Source organism: Balaenoptera borealis (assembly GCF_965194805.1).
Source record: "Balaenoptera borealis genome assembly, chromosome: 5".
Taxonomy (NCBI): Eukaryota; Metazoa; Chordata; class Mammalia; order Artiodactyla; family Balaenopteridae; genus Balaenoptera; species Balaenoptera borealis.
This window is the reverse complement of record NC_138862.1, coordinates 60,529,706-60,550,363: the sequence shown is the minus strand read 5'-3', so window position 1 is coordinate 60,550,363 and position 20,658 is coordinate 60,529,706. Positions and strand designations below refer to the sequence as shown.

The 20,658-nt window shown below is 41.0% G+C and overlaps 2 protein-coding genes across 7 annotated transcripts in view; one reads left to right on the top strand and one right to left on the bottom strand.

Annotated features, from left to right (window-relative positions):
• The window catches only part of CCDC191 (coiled-coil domain containing 191), a 101,277-nt gene extending 80,685 nt beyond the window's left edge, over positions 1-20,592 (top strand). For 3 of the 6 annotated variants that reach the window (XM_082394664.1, XM_082394662.1, XM_082394661.1), the window contains 4 exons: positions 2,541-2,684; positions 6,772-6,924; positions 7,464-7,609; positions 19,369-20,592. In XM_082394664.1, coding sequence (XP_082250790.1) covers positions 2,541-2,684; positions 6,772-6,924; positions 7,464-7,609; positions 19,369-19,513 — 588 coding nt within the window. In that variant the 3' untranslated portion in view covers positions 19,514-20,592. Of the gene's footprint in view, positions 1-2,540; positions 2,685-6,771; positions 6,925-7,463; positions 7,610-19,368 lie in introns of those variants that run through there. The other 3 variants (XM_082394663.1, XM_082394660.1, XR_014245358.1) reach the window with 2 other exon arrangements.
• ZDHHC23 (zDHHC palmitoyltransferase 23) overlaps positions 1-20,658 on the bottom strand; it is a 49,712-nt gene that overhangs the window by 15,931 nt on the left and 13,123 nt on the right. The window lies entirely within an intron of this gene.

Below are 20,658 nucleotides of genomic sequence, written 5' to 3'. Positions count from 1 at the left end.
GATTCTTTGTCTTTAATTTTTGACAATTTAATTATAAAGTGTCTTGGTGTGTGTCTCTTTAGATTCATCTTATTTGGTACTTTTTGGGCTTCCTGGACCTGGATATCTGTTTCTCTCTCCAGGTTAGGGAAATTTTCAGCCAGTATTTCTTTTTTTTCTTTTTTCCTTTTTTTTTTTTTTTATTTTTATTTCTAGATTCGTACCATTGTGGTCAGAAAAAAAATGCTTGACATGATTTCAATCTTAAATTTATTGAGACTTATTCTGTGGCCTGGCATGTGATCTGTGCTGGGGAGTGTTCCCTGTGCACATGTTTCATGATGCAAGATTCTGGAAAGGGAGTGGTCAAAACCTAAGAAACGTGGTTATAATGAGACTAGAGCAAAATAAGAATTGGCTTTATAGAATAGGGTATACCAATGTTTCTGTATATTGTCATAGGTGTAGAGGTAGAGAAATATGAGACAAAGGTGGAGATAAAGTACTTTTCCCTTTGAAAGATCTATAAAATTTTATAAAAGAGGAAGCTGGGAAAACTCTTGCTTGCTAAGTTGTTTAATAAGTAAGAAAAGTATTGTTAAGGAAGAGGGACTGGTTATGACAGAATGAAGGCATTGTTTAAAAGGCCAAGTTTATATGGATTTGCCTCTTTAATCAGCAGAATTTTGTGGTTAAAAACAGTCACAGATAAAGTACTACAGGATGGAGCAGATCTAGAACTGGCACTGGGAAGACTGTATCATTGAAGCCCAAAGGATTACAAACACTAAGCATCTTTCCAACTGCCTGACCATGTGAAGTTGAACTATCCAGTATTTCTTTGAATAAGTTTTCTGCCCCTTTCTCTTCTCTCTTTCTGGGACTCCTATAGTATGTTTATTCTCCCTTTGATGGTGTCCCATTAGTCCCTTAGGCTATCTTCACTTTTTCTCATTATTTTTTCTTTTTGTTCCTCGAATTGAATTCCACTGCTCTGTCTATAAGTTGACTGATCTTTTTTTCTGCTTGATCTGGTCTGCTGTTGAACCCCTCTGTTGAATTTTTCTGTTCAGTTATTGTATTCTTCAGCTGTATGATTTATGTTTGGTACTTTTGTATATTTTCTATCTCTGTTGAAATTCTCTTTGTTCATGCATTGCTCTCCTGACATCAGTGAGCATCTTTATGACCGTTATTTTGAAAACTCTATTGGGTAAATCACTTATCTCCATTTCATTAAGACTGGCTTCTGGAGGTTTATCTTGCTCTTTTGGTTGGAACATATTTCTCTGTTTCTTCATTTTTCTTGACTCTCTGGGTTGGTTTCTGTGCATTAGATAAAACAGTCACCTTTGCTAGTCTTGACAGAGTGCTCACGTGCAGAAGATGAATCTCATCAGCCAGGCCCAGGCTTCTGGTTGTCTCTCAGACCTTTGTCACTGCCTTTGTCCTTAGTAGCCCCCCGTATCTGAGCGTGTGCCAAGACCTATCAGTGTCCCAAAAGAAAGGATCTTAGTCAGCACCTTGATACACACTGGTTAGAAGCTGTACCCTCAGGCAGCAGCTGTGAAAATACGTAGTTAAGCCCCTTCCAGGGAGAAACTAGGAGATGTGTGTTTTTCCTGCTCCCTTTCACTGAGCCCAGGTGTATAACCATGGGGCTGGGTGGCCAGGGCGATGTGGGGGGGAGCGGGTTTCTCCTGTGCCTGCTTGTTTGCCGTAGTCCTATGGGACTTGTGAATGTAAGTTCCACTGGCTATCAGAGCCAGGCAGTCCAGGGGCCCCTCCCACTCAGGTGGCAGTCACAAAAGTTAGCATGCAAAATGTGTGTGTAAGCTCCTTTAGACAGATGCTAGCAATCTGATGTGGAGTGAGCCAGAGGGAGAAGGCAGAGGAAGTACCCAAAGGCTCCCTCACGCTCTGGAGAGGATCTCAGCCAGCTCCTAGATGCGTGCTAAATTAGAATCTGGACCCTCAGGCAGCAGCTTGTAAAGTATGAAGTCAAATCTCTTTCAGGGAAAGACTGGGAGATGGGCTTTTTGCTTGCTTTCTCAGGACTGAGTCCTGAGAGCATAGGAGTGAGTATAGGAGCATAGCCACAGTGAGTACTCTCATCCAATAAGACCTCTTTCTTTGTTTGCTATAGTCTTGTGTGTCTCGTGGACACAAGCCTTGTTAGTGTTTTGGGGGCCCATCCCTTGCTTGAATGGTTGTCTTTAAAGTTGGGGTGCTAGATGTGCAGTCCAAATCCTTCACTCCTTAGGAAGAAGCTGGGAGTTGGGAGTTCCCTCCCTATTATAGGGCACTGAGCCAGGGATGGCGTTTATGGCAAGCCTGTGTCTCAGCCTTTCCTGTCAATATTTTTGATGTATCAATGTAGGTATTTTCTCATTCGCTTGATGTGGAAAAGTCACACAGCTAGTTTCTGGATTTCTTTCAGAGGGAAGTGCTCCATGTGTAGCTATACATTCAGTGCATCCAAGGGAGGAGGGAAGTTCAGGAACTTCCTATGTTACTATTTTGGTTCCTCCTTGGCATTTTTACCTATTTATTTTTTCCAGAAAGAACTAGAGAAGCAGAAGAGAATTAAGAGGAACCAGCAGCTGGAAGCAATAGCCAAAGAACATTATGAAAGCGTATTGCTAAGAAAAAAAGGTCTGGAGCCTTGGAAGAGACTGAGAATGCAAAGCAAGCAAAACCTCCAGGTATAGTGTCACACTCTTATCCCCCCAAAATCAGCAAGTGGACTTTAAAATAGGATAAACACCCAGTGAGGCTTGGAGGTCGTTTGGAGATTTAAAAGTCAGAAAGATAAATGAATTGAGTGTGGATATTTACTTGTTTTAGATAAAAGTTTGAATTTGGTCTTCCAAGGTAGAGAAAGACTTCTGTAACTGAATAGGTTGGAAAAAACTAGAGTACATTTTTTATTAGAGACCTCCAAGGTAGGATGAATAGAGGCCTCTCTCAATTTTAGCAGTGTATAGCTATGTAATAAAGGAAAAATAATTACCATAAGGTATACTAATCAAATTTCTGCTGCAATAAAGCTGCCTAACAAACAGCCCTGAAATATCGTGGCTTACAACTCAGGTATTTATTTCCCACTCACATGTTTGTGGGCCAGTTTAGATCAAATTCAGATCTCTCCACAGCCTCTTTCTGGCTCCAGCTGTTATTCAGGGCAAGCTTTCACCTGGCAAATGTCTGAGATACAAAGGCCAAACCCAATTATGTAAACCCATATGAAACCTTGGCTTGTATCATGTCCACTAACATTCCATTGGCCACAGCAAGTCATAGGGCCAAACTCAAGGTCACTGAGAGGAGAAAAAGGCTCCATTTACTCCATTGGGAGACAGGATGAAATCACATGCAAGTGTGTGGGTGTCACATCCTATTATCCGGAATAGTCATCCACTCTACCACACAGGGATAAATGAAATCAGATACCACTGAAATTCAAATTTATCCAGTGCACAGAACACGGCATTTAACTAAATGATCAAAAGCTCAAAATAGATAAGATGTTATCTTTAGAATTCTACTTCATAATAAGGTCAGTAATGCATACCAGTTTTGACCACTCTTATTTACACATTTGGCCAAGTTAATACTGAAAAGTAAGGCTAATCTTCTTGGTTATGAAAACCAGGATTAAAGATGAACAATAATGCTCTTGTACCATAAGAAGCCCACTGCGTGCAGTAATGCTGCAGGCTGTACCTTTGTGAACGTGACTTAGGCTACTTTTTCCTCCCCTAGCCAATCTATTCACCCTTCATTCTCTTTGTTCTCTTCCTATTTTCACACTTTCTTCTTCTTATCTTCCCTAAATGCCCTCCCCACTGTTTTTCTGTCTCTGATTTTTTGTCCTCTGCCTCCTAACCGGTGGTTCTGGAACCACTGAGTATCTCAAACCAGCTAAGGAGGCCAATTTGTGGTGGTCAGGCCTGAGGGCACGAGGATCCCTCCTCTTGGAGGCCTTGACCCATCTGTGCCCCAAGCATTGCTATTTTCCTGGTAATGATATGGGAGGGCTGAGCCATAGTTTTCTGAGTGAATGAGTCTGGAAATGAAATCTGAATGGAAGTTTGCTTCTTGAATATACTACAACAAACATTTAGTCATATCAGATAGTTTGTTATCCAGTTGAGCGCTCCTAGTTTTGTTTATTCTCTCTGGCTTTTGTCTGTTTCTTTGTTTTTAATTATTAATACACAAAGAAAAAGCAGACAGGAAGTAGAAAAACTCACTCTTAAATTCTTATCAGCTCTTCTTTTTTGGTCCCTGAGTTTTTACTCAGTTTTTGACCGAGTAAAATCAAGAAAGTTATAAAATTTAGAAACAAAATAATCTATGGGTGAATAATCAAATTAAATTTAAAATTTACTTATAAGAATATAAAAAGAAACAGGAGTTTGAGTTCAAAATGACAGTTATAGGCCTTAAATATAGAAAAACCTAATTAAAATAAAAACAGGAGAACACAGATCTGAATCCAGCATTTCCAAATTTTCCTATTCATAAAACCATCTGGAGAGCTTATAAAAATGCAAGTTCCTGTTCCCACCTCCAGGTGTTCTCAGTAGGTCTGGGTTGTTGGCCAGGGGGCTGGGGGTGGTGTGTCAGGGAATCTGCATTTTTAAAAAGTAGCCCAGGGACTTCCCTGGCGGTCCAGTGGTTAAGACTCTGTGCTTTCAACGCAGGGGGCGTAGGTTCGACCCCTGGTTGGGGAACTAGGATCCCACATGCCACATGGCATGGCCAAAAAAAAAAAAAAAAAACAGTAGAATAAAAGACTATAATATTAAAAAAAAAAAAAAAAGTAGCCCAGGAGATTCTGATCCAAGTAGTCTGAGCACCACATTTTGAGAATCACCTCTCTAGTTTGTAACAAGTGTGTTAGTTTCCTATGCTGTTATAACAAATTACCACAAACATAGTGGCTTAAAACAAATTTATTATCTTAAATTTCTGGAGGTCAGAAGTCCAAAATCAGACTTGCTGGGCTAAAGTCAAAGTGTCAGCAAGACAACTGCCTTCTGGGGTTTCCCAGGAGAGAAACTGTTTCCTTTCCTTTTTCAGCTTCTAATGGCTGCCCGCATCCCAGTGCCCATAGCCCCTTCCTCAGTTCACTCTCATCTCTTACATTCATGTCACATCTTATATTGATGCTGCTCCTCTTACAAGAACTCTTGTGATTACATTTAGGGCTCTCCCATATAATCCAGGATCATCTCCCCATTTTAAGATCCTTCACTTAATCACATCTGCAAAATCCCTTTTACCATGTAAGGTAACATTTACAGGTTCCAGGGATTAGTTTGTGGCCATCCCTGAGGGCCACTATTCAGCCTACCACACAAGATAATAGAATTTTATAGAAAATTAGTAATCCTCTCCTTCTCTTTCAATTTGTAAATAAGGGAACTGAGTCTCAGAGAGGAAAACCGACTTGCTTAAGGTCACACAGCACATTGGTTACAAAGCTAGAATGGAGCTCAGCAACCCCTTCCTCCAAAAATCCTGCCCAGTTCAGGCATGTCTTTTGTGCTGTGTAGGAATCAGAGGTATATGTAGATACTAACCACCAGCTGAAAGTTAAAAAAAAAAAAAAGAAGAAGAAGTAAGAAAGTTAGAAAAAAAAATTAAAGAAGTAAAAGGAAAAGTTCTGGAGGACAGTAAGAGGAAGCAGTATCTTCTTCATCCATCAGAGCTGACATCCAGGAAGGGATAGAAAAAGGGTCCAGTTAGACAGTTCCTGGCTTCTTTCTAACGTTTTTGTTTTTGTTTTTGTTTTCAGAAGAGTTATTTAGCATTTTCCCTTAAACTCACATGTGCTATATTTCATTTGTTCCAATGACAATTTTCAGAATTTTTAAGGGATCTTCTGATTATCTTTCTTTTTCTCCCTGGTTCTCTGTGTTTTCCTAGAAGATGGAGAGAGAGAGGGTAGGAGGTTGTGTGTTTCTGGCTCCCCTTGCCTTTTGGCTCCCAGGTGTCACGGAGACCTCCTGCGATGGTCATTTTGGCCAGTATGTGTGACTGCCAAGGGGCTCACTCAGATCAGTCACGTTCACAGTGCTCAGTGGTGAGACAAGACTCAGAAAAATGTCTAATGGGGAGGACTAAGAGAAAAGGGCTTTTCCCTCTGCCTCTTAAGAGACTGTTAACAGTTACTTTTAAAAAAATCTATAAAGTCTGAGTTGTATGTTTATTTTGGTAGAATGATACTCTGAGCCCTTTAAGTTGGTAAGATATTAAATTATTCAGCATGTTATTTTTCTATCAAATGGCTTGTGGTTTATTGATAATGTCTAAATTTCAGTGCTAGTGACAGCTCATTCTACAGAACTAATTGAAAGTATTGGCATTTCCTTGATTAGACAGTGGTTAAGCACATATAATAAAGAGAGGTTTGTTATGCAGTTGCTGCCCAAGCTCCAGGAGAAGGAACCAAGAATGTTGCCACCCACACACTTTAAAACTCAGTGCAAGCGACAAAATGGTTTTGGAGGTTGTTTGTTCCATTTCCTGAATAACCAGCCAGTCATTGTGGTCTTCAGGGAGTCAGCATTGAAAGGCTATGCATGATGTGAATCTGAAGTCCCCATGTAATACAGTCAGTAGTCAAAGCTTTTAGGACATAGGTGAATGTCCGTAAGATTATTCTCTCTAGTAACTGCCTGTACGTGGTTTACAGCATCACTTGCCAAGGCGATGTATATTTCCTTAAATGATTTAACATATAAGGAATAATTTCCTTTTCTCATTTAAAAAATTGTCCAGGTGGCCAAAGGACATCACTCTTTGGCCCTACAGAGGAAATGCCTGCTGACCTGGTTCCAGTGGAGTCAGGAAAGCCTGGCTAGGAAGACGGCCAAAGCTGATCAATTTTATTCCCAAATATTACTTAGGAGAGTCATCCGGAGCTGGCTACAGGTAAGGCCCCAATGAAGGGAGTGTTAAATACATGTCTCTGCCCAACCCTATGTAAGAAAATTAGGTGCACTCCAGATGTCAACAGTCATTATGTTTTTTTCAAGAACAATATAGAAGAGGCAATTCAATTCACTGCTTTGAAACGAATTTGAAAATGTCAGATCAATATTTTGTTAGTATAAAATCTTAAGCAGGTTTCTTTTCACATAGAGAGTGTCCCTATAAACTGTAATGTGTCATACATCAGCTTTTGTTTTTATACTAATTTCTTCTTTCTTGTCCCATAATTGCTCAAGTGATTTTACTAGAAACCTACGCCCTCAGTCTTGTAACTGTTTCTATCCCTCTGATTCCATTATTATCTTTTAATACCTTACAGAGGATATGGCCTTGGCTGCCACATCATCCTTTCTCCTTATGCCTCCAGTGTCCTTTGTTTTGTGTCTGGTTCAATTCTTTCTCTTCTGTACTGTTTATTTGCTTAAATTCTTTGTCTGTGATGTTATTTGTCTCACTTTTTCCCCTGTTCTCATCCCCAGTACCTGACTGACCTAGAGGAAGAAGTACAAACACTGTGTGTACATTTTCTTCAGAAGAAGATTTTCAGGGCCTGGTATAACATGGTCAGGGAGGCCAGGATCGATTCCCAGAACAAGCACAAGGTTGCGGTGGAGCACAGTGACAGGTGAGGTTTTCATCTCTACGAAAATTCCCTCACTGATTTCACAATTGCTCTGCAGTCCATTCTATGCCTGGAATGTATCTGAAAAGATAAGGTGGAGGCTAGGAGAGCTGGGCACTCGGAGATACCCGGCAGGGGTGGGGGTCCCAGCTCGCCCCCTGACTGCATGACTGCAAGAGAGTAACCCCCTTGAACTCCAGGGTCCCCATCTTTAAAATAAGGAAGGGGAGGAGGATGCCTGCCCTCCCTTCCTCACAGGACCGGAAAGAGAATAAAGTGAATTGTGCATATAGCTGATTCACTTTGCTATACGGTAGAAACTAACACCACGTTGTAAAGCAACTATACTCCAATAAAAATTTAAAAAAAAAAAAGTGAATTTTGAAATACATGAAACACACCTAAACAGAGGTAGTGTTCTTTGTCATAGTTTTTTCTTTAAGTTTAATTTCTTTTTTTTAAACATTATTTATTGTGAAATATAACACAAATATAGACGAGTGCTTAAATCCTACAAATACAGCTTAATGAACTAGAAAGTGGACACCCCTGTCACCACTCCTGTGGTTGAGAAGTAGGACACTCCTGGCCCCCAGAAGTCCCCATGGGCTCCTCCCCAATCACGGGTCCCACCCTTTCCTCCTGAAGGTAAACTACTCTCCTGACCTTTATGATAAACATTTCCTTGCACTTCTTTTTATTTATACCTCCTAAGTATGCACCCTTCAAGACTTGGAACTTTATATAAGTAGAATCATACTATATGTCATATTAATATTTATAATACAGTGATGACATTTAATTCAGTGTCTTTGGGGAATAAGGTATTCCATATAAGTATGCTTTTTCTTTGTTTTATAACTTTAAGCATTTTGGATAAAAATGTTCTAAATTTCATTATGCCCTTCCCTTGGAGAGTAAACAAACGATCTGTCCTTTTTTGGTGATTTAATGTCATTCCTTAGGAGCACCAGTTAATGTGGGCATAAGCCTCCAGGTTCCGAGGTGTGAAGACTGTTGTGAAGGTGTAGAAGTGTCCCTTTTCTCACTATGTCAATTCACTTTTGGTTGCTTTGTTTTCATTTGTGTGTACGCGTGTGCGTGTCTGGTTTTTTGTAAAAGTGTTTCTATCTTGTTGCCAGCAGGGTGCCCACCTCCAGCAAAACCTGCTCACCCTTGTTTAATTTACAGGTACTAAAATCTGGGGGCAGAAAAAACATAAGCAAGTTGATTCTAATTTTGTCTAAAATAAATAGGCAATGAATGAGGGTATTCAGAGGACTTGCCTTTGAAGAAATGCTTGCATTTGAACCTCCCTATTCCTCTTTTATAAAATGAGAATAACCGCAGAACCTGTCTTACAGCGTTGTTGTAAGGACTAAACAAGGTCACATAGGACCTCAGTTAATGTACTGCTTGGCCCAAAATAATAGCTATTGTTTTGTTTATTGTCATTGTTAATGTATTACTATTAAACACCCTTTTTGTCCGCCTTTGTTTTCTGTTTCTCAGCTGCCAAAAACAGACTGAGAGATTCACTGGGACAGCTGCCTTATGTGACACAGGGCAGTAAGAGGGCTTTCACACATGCCATCTCATCTGATGGATGAGTATAGGCCAGAGGGGAGGGGGCAGATGTCAGGATTCTCATTTTCAAGCAAAGAAACTGAAGCTACGCTCAGGTCGATGAACTGCCCAAATAACAAATGGTGGAGCCGCTCAGGTCGATGAATTGCCCAAATAACAAGTGGTGGAGCCTGGACTCCAAATCAGGTTTTCTGGCTCAAATCATCCTCTTCTTGCCAAGTCAGTCTTCTTCCCCATTTTCTAATTCAATCTCATTTGTAAACTAAAATACAATAGTAAGATAGTGGTCCTATTTAGGGTTTGAAGTTAGAAAATCAGTATGTGAATCCATGCATTCAACAAGAAGTAAATTCTCAGCCAGAGTCCACTTGATGTAAAAGCACTGCTGTGACTTCATCTCTTCCCACTCTGCTCCTTGTTCACCATGGTCCAGCCCCACTGGCCTCCCCCAGTGTTCCTCAGACGGACAACGCTCACGTCTGTGTCATAGCTCTCACGTGACCCAGATCTCACCATTCAGGTTTCCACTCAGATGCACGCCACCTGCCTCCATTCCTGTCTATCCAATAACCTGCCCTATTTTCTTCACAGAACTTAAGACTCTCTGAAATTGTCATTTATTGTTTAAATGTTTATCGTCTCTCCCCATCACATCTTGCGTGCAACTGTATTCTCAGCATGACAGAGCCTAGTACATGGGTGTATGATAGATATTTGGTAAACAAATGGATGCATTTTATTGCAGGAGTGACACTAATGGATCTTTTAAAAGGAACGTTAACACTTAAAAATTGATATTCAGAGTTCTTAATTTTATTTGAACGAAAGAATATTGTATAGAAAAGCTGTGGGTGAGAAATTGCAGTACCACTGAAAAGATGATTCCTAGTAAGACCATGAGGTTTAATTCTGCATATCTATATCACCTCTAGGTGTATATAATTTGTAATTGGATATAGATTTATAATTTTACAAATCTGGTATTTTTTATATACATGGTAGGACTAAGAGATGTCTCCAGACCTAAGTCTCTCATTGTCAGCAGTTACTGTGTAGTTCTGCAATTAGAGCTCAGCTATGCACTTGGCCAGTTCTTCTCAGCCAAACTAGTACTTCTTATATGTCTGGTATTGCCTTGATACTGTAGTTCTTAACCACTTTGGAATCATAGACCCCTGTGAGGTAGTAATGAAAGTCGCAGACCTGCTCTCCAGAAAATGCACATATGCACATTGCATACGACTTCACACAAAATGTCAAGGAGTTGGTGGACCTCAGGTGAATAGATGTAGGTAGGTAGATAGATGTAGATAGGTAGGTAGGTAGATAGAGACTATAAATAAGCACCAAACCAGTGATTGTGCCCATGTGCTTTAGGAGTTCAGAGGAAGGAAGATAAATGCAGGCAAAGACGATCTAGGAGATTCCCCCAGGGGGCAGAGCATTTCAGTCAGGATAGAACAGTAGGAGCTAGAATGCAGAAGTCAGAAAATGGGAGTGTAACCACAGGAAAGTTGTGAACAGCAAGTGAGAGTGGGAGATAGATAGGGTCAAGGACGGGGAGTGGGTCATATAGCCAAGTACGGGAAGCTATAAATGGTGGACCGGATGGATGAAAGAAGAAAGCAAACTAAGCAGCTCTACTCCTTGAAGCCTTTTGTAACTGAACAGTAATACCTCCACCAACAAAAAAATCAACATTATCAGAAGCATCAACCAACCATCCGCCATAAAGTTAATGGGGACTGAAATGCATTCTAGGGGGGGCTTCATTAGAAGGTCATGAAGCCAGAATAAATCCCATCTATGCCTCTACTTGTGAAAATATAAAGTTAGCTATTCTTGCCTCTGCCTTTACTCAAGCCGTGCCCTCTTCTAGGAATGCCTTTTCTTTGCCTAGGAGGGATCAAGATGGTGGAGTAGGAGGACATGGAGTTCACCTCTCCCCACAAGCACATCAAAAATACGTCTACGTGTGGAACAATTCTCACAGAAGACTAACTAGAAACTGGCAGAAGAACTCTGTACAACCAAAGCTGCAAGAAAGAGCTCCACTTAACCGGGTAGGGCAGAAAAAAGGCATCAGATTGGGACCTGTGTCCCTGGGAGGGATCTGAAAGGAAGAGAAGGTCCACATGGGCAGACCCTTGCCCTGGGGAGTGTGCGGCCGAGCCACAGTCTGAGTGTTCCGTCCTGGGGCCCTGCACGGAGGAGACAAGCCCCTTTGGCTGCTGGGAGAACTGCTGGGACAGACAGAAGGGCTGCAGAAGCCTAACTCTACTCACAAGGCGTGCACACAAGTTGGCTTGCAACAGTCAGGGCAGAGAGAGCCTTGCACTGGTGGCTGCTGCCTCACCAGACTCCCTAATCCAAACGGGGCGAACACCCCTGCTCTGGTCACTCCACACCACAGTCGGGTGTGAGATCAGGGTCAGCCGGGCCATGGGAAAAGACTCGGTCTAGCTACACAGAGACAGCCCGGGGGGGCCTGGGTTGTGATCCAGGTGGGGTGGCAGCAGCCGCTGTAAGCGGGCACTCGGGCAGCACCCCAGGAGCAGGCAGCGGTTCATCCCCCAGCTGAGCAAACACTCCCCGCCCCCATCCACACTGCAGCTTGGCGCAGGATCTGGGCCAGACAGGCCCAGGGAGAAGGCTCGACCTAGCTGCTCAGAGACAGCCCTGGGGGACTGGGCTGTGAGCCAGGTGGGGCGCCGGCGACCACTGTCAGAGCTCGCTCCAGTGGCACCACAGGAGCACCCGGCCCCGCCCACTCCACCCCACAGCTCGATGCTGGATCTGGGGGAGACCGGTCCTGTAAGAAGGCTGCCACAGTGCCCTGGCCCCCAGCCCCAGCCTGGCAAATGCCCCAGCCCCGCCCACTCCACACCACAGCCTTGCACTCGATTGGGGACAAACACAGCAGGGGAAGAGATGTGACCCTGGGCTGCGTCTGAGCAGAGCTGACGTCACCTACTTAGGGGGCACGTTGGTGCTCTGTAAGTGCACGAGCCCCAGTTCCTTCAGCACTCCCCACCTTTGGGGCGGAGCATGCACTCAAGGGTAATGGAGGCTGATCAAGCCTGACCCTCAGGGCTTCTGCTTCAGCAACTGGGAACCTGACAGGGTGGTGACTGCCACTGAGCAGAGAGGAAGTCCTGCCTCACACCCTGCACAGGATTTAGACCCCCCAACACCAACCACACCCCCATCAGAGTGACAACGGCCAGTACACCCTGAGGACAGACATGGCTGGTGTCCATATCAAAACCAGCCCTCACACCAAAAACATTGGACATACACAGTCTACATAGGGATGCTCTCACATAGAAACACTCCTTCAAGACCAAAATAGCTAACTGTTTCTCCTAAATTCATGGAGACAGAGAAAGTTAAAATGAAAAGCAGAGGAACTACTCCCAATTAAAAGAGCAAGAGAAATCCCCTAAAAGAACAACTAATGAAACAGCGCTCACCAGTCTACCAGAACTCGAGTTCAAAAAGGTAGTAATCAAAATGCTAACTGAATTAAGAAAGATTATCAATATAAACACAGATCACTGTAACAAGGAACTAGAAACAAAAAATGTACCAAAGATAATAAAATTTCCAAGATAAAAAGCAATCTGGAAGCAATGGATAGCCAACTGAATGATGCAGAAGAACGAATAAGTGATCTGGAAGACAGAATAATGGAAATCACCCAATCAGAACAGCAGACCACTATGGAGAACAGTATGGAGGTTCCTTAAAAAACTAAAAATAGAACTACCATATGACCCAGCAATCCCACTACTGGGCATATACCCTGAGAAAACCATAATTCAAAAAGATTCATGTACCACAATGTTCATTACAGCTCTATTTACAATAGCCAGGACATGGAAGCAACCTAAGTGTCCATTGACAGATGAATGGATAAAGAAGATGTGGCACGTATACACAATGGAATATTACTCAGCCATAAAAAGAAACAAAATTGAGTTATTTGTAGTGAGGTGGATGGACCTAGAGTCTGTCATACAGAGTGAAGTAAGTCAGAAGGAGAAAAACAAATACCGTATGCTAACACATATATATGGAATCTAAAAAAAAAGGAAAAAGTCTGAAGAACCTAGGGGCAGGACAGGAATAAAGACGCAGACCTACTAGATAATGGACTTGAGGACACAGGGAGGGGGAAGGGTAAGCTGGGACAAAGTGAGAGAGTGGAATGGACATATATACACTGCCAAATGTAAAACAGATAGCTAGTGGGAAGCAGCCACATAGCACAGGAAGATCAGTTTGGTGCTTTGTGACCACCTAGAGGGGTGGGATAGGGAGGGTGGGAAGGAGACGCAAGAGGGAGGGGATATGGGGATATATGTATACGTATAGCTGATTCACTTTGTTATAAACCAGAAACTAACACACCATTGTAAAGCAATTATACTCCAATAAAGATGTTTAAAAAAAAAGAACAGCAGACAGACAAATGAAAAAAAAAAAAAACAAAAGCAACATACGAGATCTATGGGATAATATAAAGTGTGTCGACCTACGCATAATAGGGGTTCTGGAAAGTGAAGAGAGAGAGAAAGGGATCAAAAATGTATTTGAAGAAATTATGGCTGAAAACTTCCCAAACCTACAGAAGGAAATAGATATTCAGGTACAGGAAGCACAAAAGGTCCCAAACAAGATAAACCCAAACAGACCCACATTAAGACATATCATAATTATTGGGTGGACCTAGGGGCAGGATAGGAATAAAGACACAGACGTAGAGAATGGAGTTGACAAGGGGAGGGGGAAGGGTAAGCTGGGACAAAGTGAGAGAGTGGCATGGACATATATACACTACCAAATGTAAAATATATAGCTAGTGGGAAGCAGCCGCATAGCACAGGGAGATCAGTTCGGTGCTTTGTGTCCACCTAGAGGGGTGGGATAGGGAGGGTGGGAGGGAGACGCAAGAGGGAGGAGATATGGGGATTATGTATATCTATAGCTGATTCACTTTGTTATAGAGCAGAAACGAACACACCATTGTAAAGCAATTATACTCCAATAAAGATGTTAAAAATAAGAATAATAATTATTGGGTGGGCCAAAAAGTGCCTTCGGTTTTTTAAGTAAAAATAAAAGACACATTTTTCATTTTCACCCAGAACTTTATTGAACAACATATTCACCCTTTTGTTCCACTACCTTCTACCATTTTTCAGGCAACTTCATAATTCCATCTTCCCAAAACTTTTTATCTTTTTTGAGCAAAGAACTGTTCCAGGTGCCTTTTACAATCTTCCAGGGAATTGAAATTTTTTCCATTAAGAGAATTTTGTAAAGACCGAAATAAATGGAAATCTGAAGGTGCAATGTCTGCTGAATACGGCAGATGAATCAGAACTTCCCAGCCAAGCTGTAACAGTTTTTGCCAGGTCATCAAAGAAACATGTGGTCTTGCGTTATCCTGATGGAAGATTAGGCATTTTCTTTTGACTAATTCTGGATGCTTTTCGTTGAGTGCTGCTTTCAGTTGGTCTGATTGGGAGCAGTACCTGTTGGAATTAATCGTTTGGTTTTCCAGAAGGAGCTCACAATAGAGGACTCCCTTCCAATCCCACCATATACACAACATCACCTTCTCTGGATGAAGACCAGCTTTTGGTGTGGTTGGTGGTGGTTCATTTAGCTTGCCCCATGATCTCTTCTGCTCCACATTATTGTACAGTATCCACTTTTCATCGCCCGTCACAATTTGTTTTAAAAACGGAACATTTTCATTACATTTCAGTAGAGAATATCATGTGGAAACATGGTCAGGAAGGTTTTTTTCGCTTAACTCATGTGGAATCCAAACATCAAAGCAATGAACATAACCAAGCTGGGGCAAATGATTTTCAACACTTGATTTGGATATTTTGAGTATGTCAGCTCTCTCCCGTGTGGTATAACATTGATTGTTCTCAATTATTGTTTCAATTTGATTGCTATCAACTTCAACTGGTCTACCCAACAGTGGAGCAACATCCAGCGAGAAATCTCCAGCACGAAACCTCGCAAACCACTTTTGACATGTTCGACCAGTCACAGCACCTTCTCCATACACTGCACAAATCTTTTTGTGAATTTCAGTTGCTTTTTTACCTTTCTTGAAATAATAAAGCATAAAATGCCAAAAATGTTGTTTTTCTTCCATCTTCAGTATTAAAATGGCTACATAAAAATTCACCAATTTTGATGTCCTTTTTTAAATGCATGCTGATATGACAGCTGTCACACACAATCTAACAAAATTGTTTCGAATGAAGTTAAAGACAAAAAAGTGCTACTAGAGCCATCTTACGGAAAAAACCAAACGAACCTATTGGCCCACCCACTAAAATGGCAAAAGTTAAAGAGAGGATTCTAAAGGCAGCAAGAGAAAAACAAAGAGTTGTTTACAAGGGAACCCTCATAAAGCTATCAGATGATTTCTCTGCAGAAACTCTGTAGGCCAGAAGGAAGTGGCATGATATATTCAACGTTCTGAAAGGGAAAAACCTGCAGCCTAGGATGCTCTATCCAGCAAGATTATCATTTAGAATAGAAGAAGAGATAAAGAATTTCTCATACAGGCAAAAACTAAAAGAATTCAGCAATACCAAACCTAACCTAAAAGAAATGTTGAAGGGTCTTCCTTAAATAGAAAGAAGAATCCATAGGAAAGGGAAAATCCCAATAGGAAGAGCAAATATATAGTTAAGGACTGAAGATCACTCAAATAAGCCAGTACATAGATTTAAAAACAATGAAAAAATTATAAAAGAGATTATAACTACAGTAAGTAAAAGGATAAGCATGACGATGTAAAGTAGGACATTGAAATCACAAAACGTGGGGGAGGAGAGTATAAAAATGTAGATATCTTTTAGAATGTGTTTGAACTTGAATGACCATGAGTTTAAAGCAAGTAGATGTATTTATGGGTCAACATACTTTAACTCCATGTTAACCACAAATAAAAAACATACAGTAGATTCACAAAAACCAAAAAGAAAGGAGTCAAGCATACTACAAAAGAAAATCATCAAACTATGAAAGTAAAAGCAAGAAGAAGAAATGAACAAAGAAGAACTACAAAAACAACTGGAAAACAAGGATTAAAATGGCAATAAGTACATACGTATCAATAATTACTTTAAATGTTGATGGACTAAATGCTCCGATCAAAAGACATAGAGTGGCAGACTGGATAAAAAACCAAGAACCTGCAATATGCTGCCTAAAAAGAGACTCACTTCAGGGCAAAAGACACACACAGACTGAAAGTAAGGGCAGCAAATGGAAACAACAAGAAAGTGGGGGTAGCAATACTCATATCAGACAAAATAGAGAACTTGGATTCATTCCAGGGTCACAAGGATGGTTCAGCATATGCAAATCAATCAAAGCGATACACCACATTAACAAAAGGAACGACAAACCACATGATCATCTCAATAGATGCAGAAAAAGCATTTAACAAAATTCAACATCCATTCATGACAGAAACTCTCACCAAAGTGGGTATAGTGGGAACATATCTCAACATAATAAAGGCCATTTACGACAAATCCACAGCCAATACAATACTCAGTAGTGAAAAGCTGAAAGCCTTCCCACTAAATTCAGGAACAAGACAAGGATGCTCACTCTCACCACTTCTATTCAACACAATATTGGAAGTCCTAGCCACAGCAATCAGACAAGAAAAAGAAATAAGAGGTATCCACATTGGAGGGGAAGAGGTAAAAGTGTCACTATTTGCAGATGACATGATACTCCATATAGAGAACCCTAAGTCTCCACACAAAACTATTAGAACTAATAAATGAATTCAGCAAGGTAGCAGGATACAAAATTAATATACAGAAGTCTGTTGCATTTCTTTACACTAATAATGAAATACCAGAAAGTTTAAAAACTATCCCATTTAAAATCGCATCAAGGGACTTCCCTGGTGGTCCAGTGGTAAAGAATCCGCTTTCCAATGAAGGGGACGTGGATTCAATCCCTGGTCGGGGAATTAAGATCCCACATGCTGAGGGGCAGCTAAGCCCATACACCACAACTACTGAGCCCACATGCCACAACTACAGAGCCCACGTGCTCTGGAGCCTGCGTGCCACAACTAGAGAGAAGACCATGTGCCACAACGAAAGACCCCACATGCCGCAACGAAGATCCCACATGCCGAAACTAAGACCCAATGCAGCCAGAAAAGACCCACTGCAGCCAAAAAATAATAATAAAAATAAATAAATAAAATAAAATCTCATCAAAAAAATAAAATATGTAGGAACAAACTTATCCAAGGAGGTGAAAGACCTACATGCTGAAAAGTATAAAACACTGATAAAGGAAACTGAAGATGACTCAAGGAAATGGAAAGCTATCCTGTGCTCTTGGATTGGAAGAATTAACATTGTTAAAATGGCCACATTATCCAAAGCAATCTACAGATTTAATGCGATCCCTATTAAAATACCCATGACATTTTTTACAGAAGTAGAATAATCCTAAAATTTATATGGAGCCACAGAAGACCCAGAATTGCCAAAGCAATTTTGAGAAGAATGAACAAAGCTGGAGATATAACCCTTCTAGACTTCAGACAATACTACAAAGCTGCAGTAATCAAAACAATGTAGTAATGGCACCAAAAACAGAGTTACAGATCAATGGAACACAATAGAGAGCTCAGAAATAAACCCATGCACCTACAGTCAATTAATCTATGACAAAGGAGGCAAGAATATACAATGGAGAAAAGACGGTCTCTTCAACAAATGGTGTTGGGAAAGCTGGACAGCTACATGTAAATCAATGAAATTAGAACATTCCCTCCCACCGTATACAAAAGTAAACTCAAAATGGTTTAAAGACCTAAATGTAAGACGTGACACCATGAAACCTCCTAGAAGAGAACACAGGCAAAACATTCTTCGACATAAATCGTAGCAAAGTTTTCTTAGATCAGTTTCCCAAGGCAAATAAAAGCAAAAATTAACGAATGGGAACTAATCAAACTTAAAAGCTTTTGCACAGCAAGGGAAACCATCAACAAAACAAAAAGACAACGAATGGAATGGGAAAAAATATTTGCAAATGATGTGACTGACAAGGGGATAATATCCAAAACAAACAGCTCATGCAACTCAATATAGAAAAAACAAAACAACCCAATCCAAAAAAGGGCAGAAGACCTAAATAGACGTTTTTCCAAAGAAGACATACAGATGCCCAACAGGCACATGAAAAGATGCTCAACATCACTAATTATTAGAGAAATACAAATCAAAGCTACAAGATGTCACCTCACACTAGTCAGAATGACTATCATGAAAAAGTCTACAAATACTAAATGCTGGTGAGGGTGTGGAAAAAAGGGAACCATTGTACACTGTTGGTGGGAATGTAAATTGGTGCATCCACTATGGAGAACAGTATGGAGATTCCTTATGAAACTAAAAATACAGCTACCATATAATCCTGCAATCCCACTCCAGAAAACAATGAAAATTCTAATTCAAAAAGATACAAACATCCCAATGTTCATAGCAGCAATGTTCATAATTTACAATAGCCAAGACATGGAAGCAACCCAAATGCCCATCAGCAGACAACTGGCTTAAGATTTTTTTCCTCAACTAAAATTCAAGACCGTTGTTGGAAGTGAGGTTACCAGTGAGCTTTTTAAACAATACACGTCCAAGCACCAGGACCTTGATGCTAATAACTGTGGCATGTGCTGCACGTGCTTTCCCAGCATCTCTACCTCAAGGACTTTGGCTGCTGGAGCCCTTGTTCCACTAGCCCTGCCTCACACACAAGGTGCAGGCTGTGGTCAGACCCCCTGAGGAGTACATCTCATGGCCTGCACTCAGAGGCCACCAGGTGCTCTGCTCAGATGTCACCTTCTCACAGAGGGTGACCTGTGATGGAAGACCACCTGATGGAAGAGAAAAATAACCCATTAGTCACTTCCATCCTCTTTTGTTGCTTCATTTTCTTTGCAGCATTCTTACTGTCTGAATCCCAATTGTGATTTCCATACCTTTCATATAACATTTTATTCACATAAGGATTACTTTTGTAAAGTTTTCAATTCAGTTAGATGGAAAGTCAACTTTTCTGTCGTTATTTCACTTTTTTCCTTTTTATTCTTAAAGGAGGATTCTCTGGATCACATTTCAGACATGGAAGAAGTTTGCAAAATTTACGAAAGAGGAAAGAGGAAAAGAAGAAAGGCGAGAGCAGCTCCGTAGGAAGGTAGCTGAAATTCTTCCAGACTTCCAGATGCTCACACCGCTGTGACTCGGGTGTACAGCAATCAGATGCTCGGCCCGTGGGTAAGGGGTCCTTGGTGTGCCAGTGGCCACGGCCCAGTGCAGCGCTTGGGCAGTGCTTACAATGGGAATCTCCATCAGTCCGTGTGTGTGTTTTATCTCCACCCACCCACATATGCACGCATATATCTGGTTTATGTTCTGTCACATACTTCTTGGATCAAAGAAATTCTTTTGTGAATTTGTATTTCCTTCTTTGATTTCTCCTAGGTTGCTAATCAGTCCACTAACACATTTATCACAGCAGGATCATCCAAAGGAACAGTCTAGAGCTCTGCTGTTCAAATGTACCCTATGTATTTTTAGGATCATAAACTTTAAAAAGGACAAGTGTTTGCTTGCCTGAGACTGTGAAGAAAAATATGTCCTTATAGCTTAATGTGAATTGTTGACAAATGTAACTTTAATTAAATAGAAATTAAAAGTAGTGAGCACTTAGAAAAGGAGGGCCAGTCATCTGGTACCTTAGCATCAGCAACAGGCATCCTGCCAGACCCTGTCCTTTTTGCCCACCTGATGGAAAACCGTGGATCAAAAGGCATTCTAGGCAGCTGCTGCAAAGGGTAGCAGTGTATCCTGATTTCAGAGAAACTGGAGCACCAGAGATACTTCTCCTCAGTGCACTTTGCTAAGCATGAAGGGAAGTCCAAAAGCTAAAGGCTCTATCGAAGGCAGTCCAGCAATTTGTTAAAATGTCTGCTTGTGCTCCCAACTGCAACTTCTAAATAATACACTCGATCAGTCTTCCAGTCCTCAGCTCAGTTTGGTCTATGTATCAAGGTACTTATCTTGAATTCAAAGATTGTTTTAATGTTTAAGATGCTAAAGAATATAAAGACTGACAAGACACTCCTGTGAATTGTCTGAGAGAGTTGCCTGCTAGAAAAAAAGTTTTCATTACAAAACACATGCTCATTACAACAAATTCAGACAGTAAATGCACACAGTAAAACGAGACAGTCCCTTGCAGCCCTGAGGTAACTACTATTATTTGATAAGTTGAAAATTTGAGTTGGTAAAATAAAACTCTGTGTGTTGTTCAATAAATTCTGTTATTGTCTCTTACTTCCTAGAAGGGATACCTAGCCACACCACCTGCAAAATCACATATCC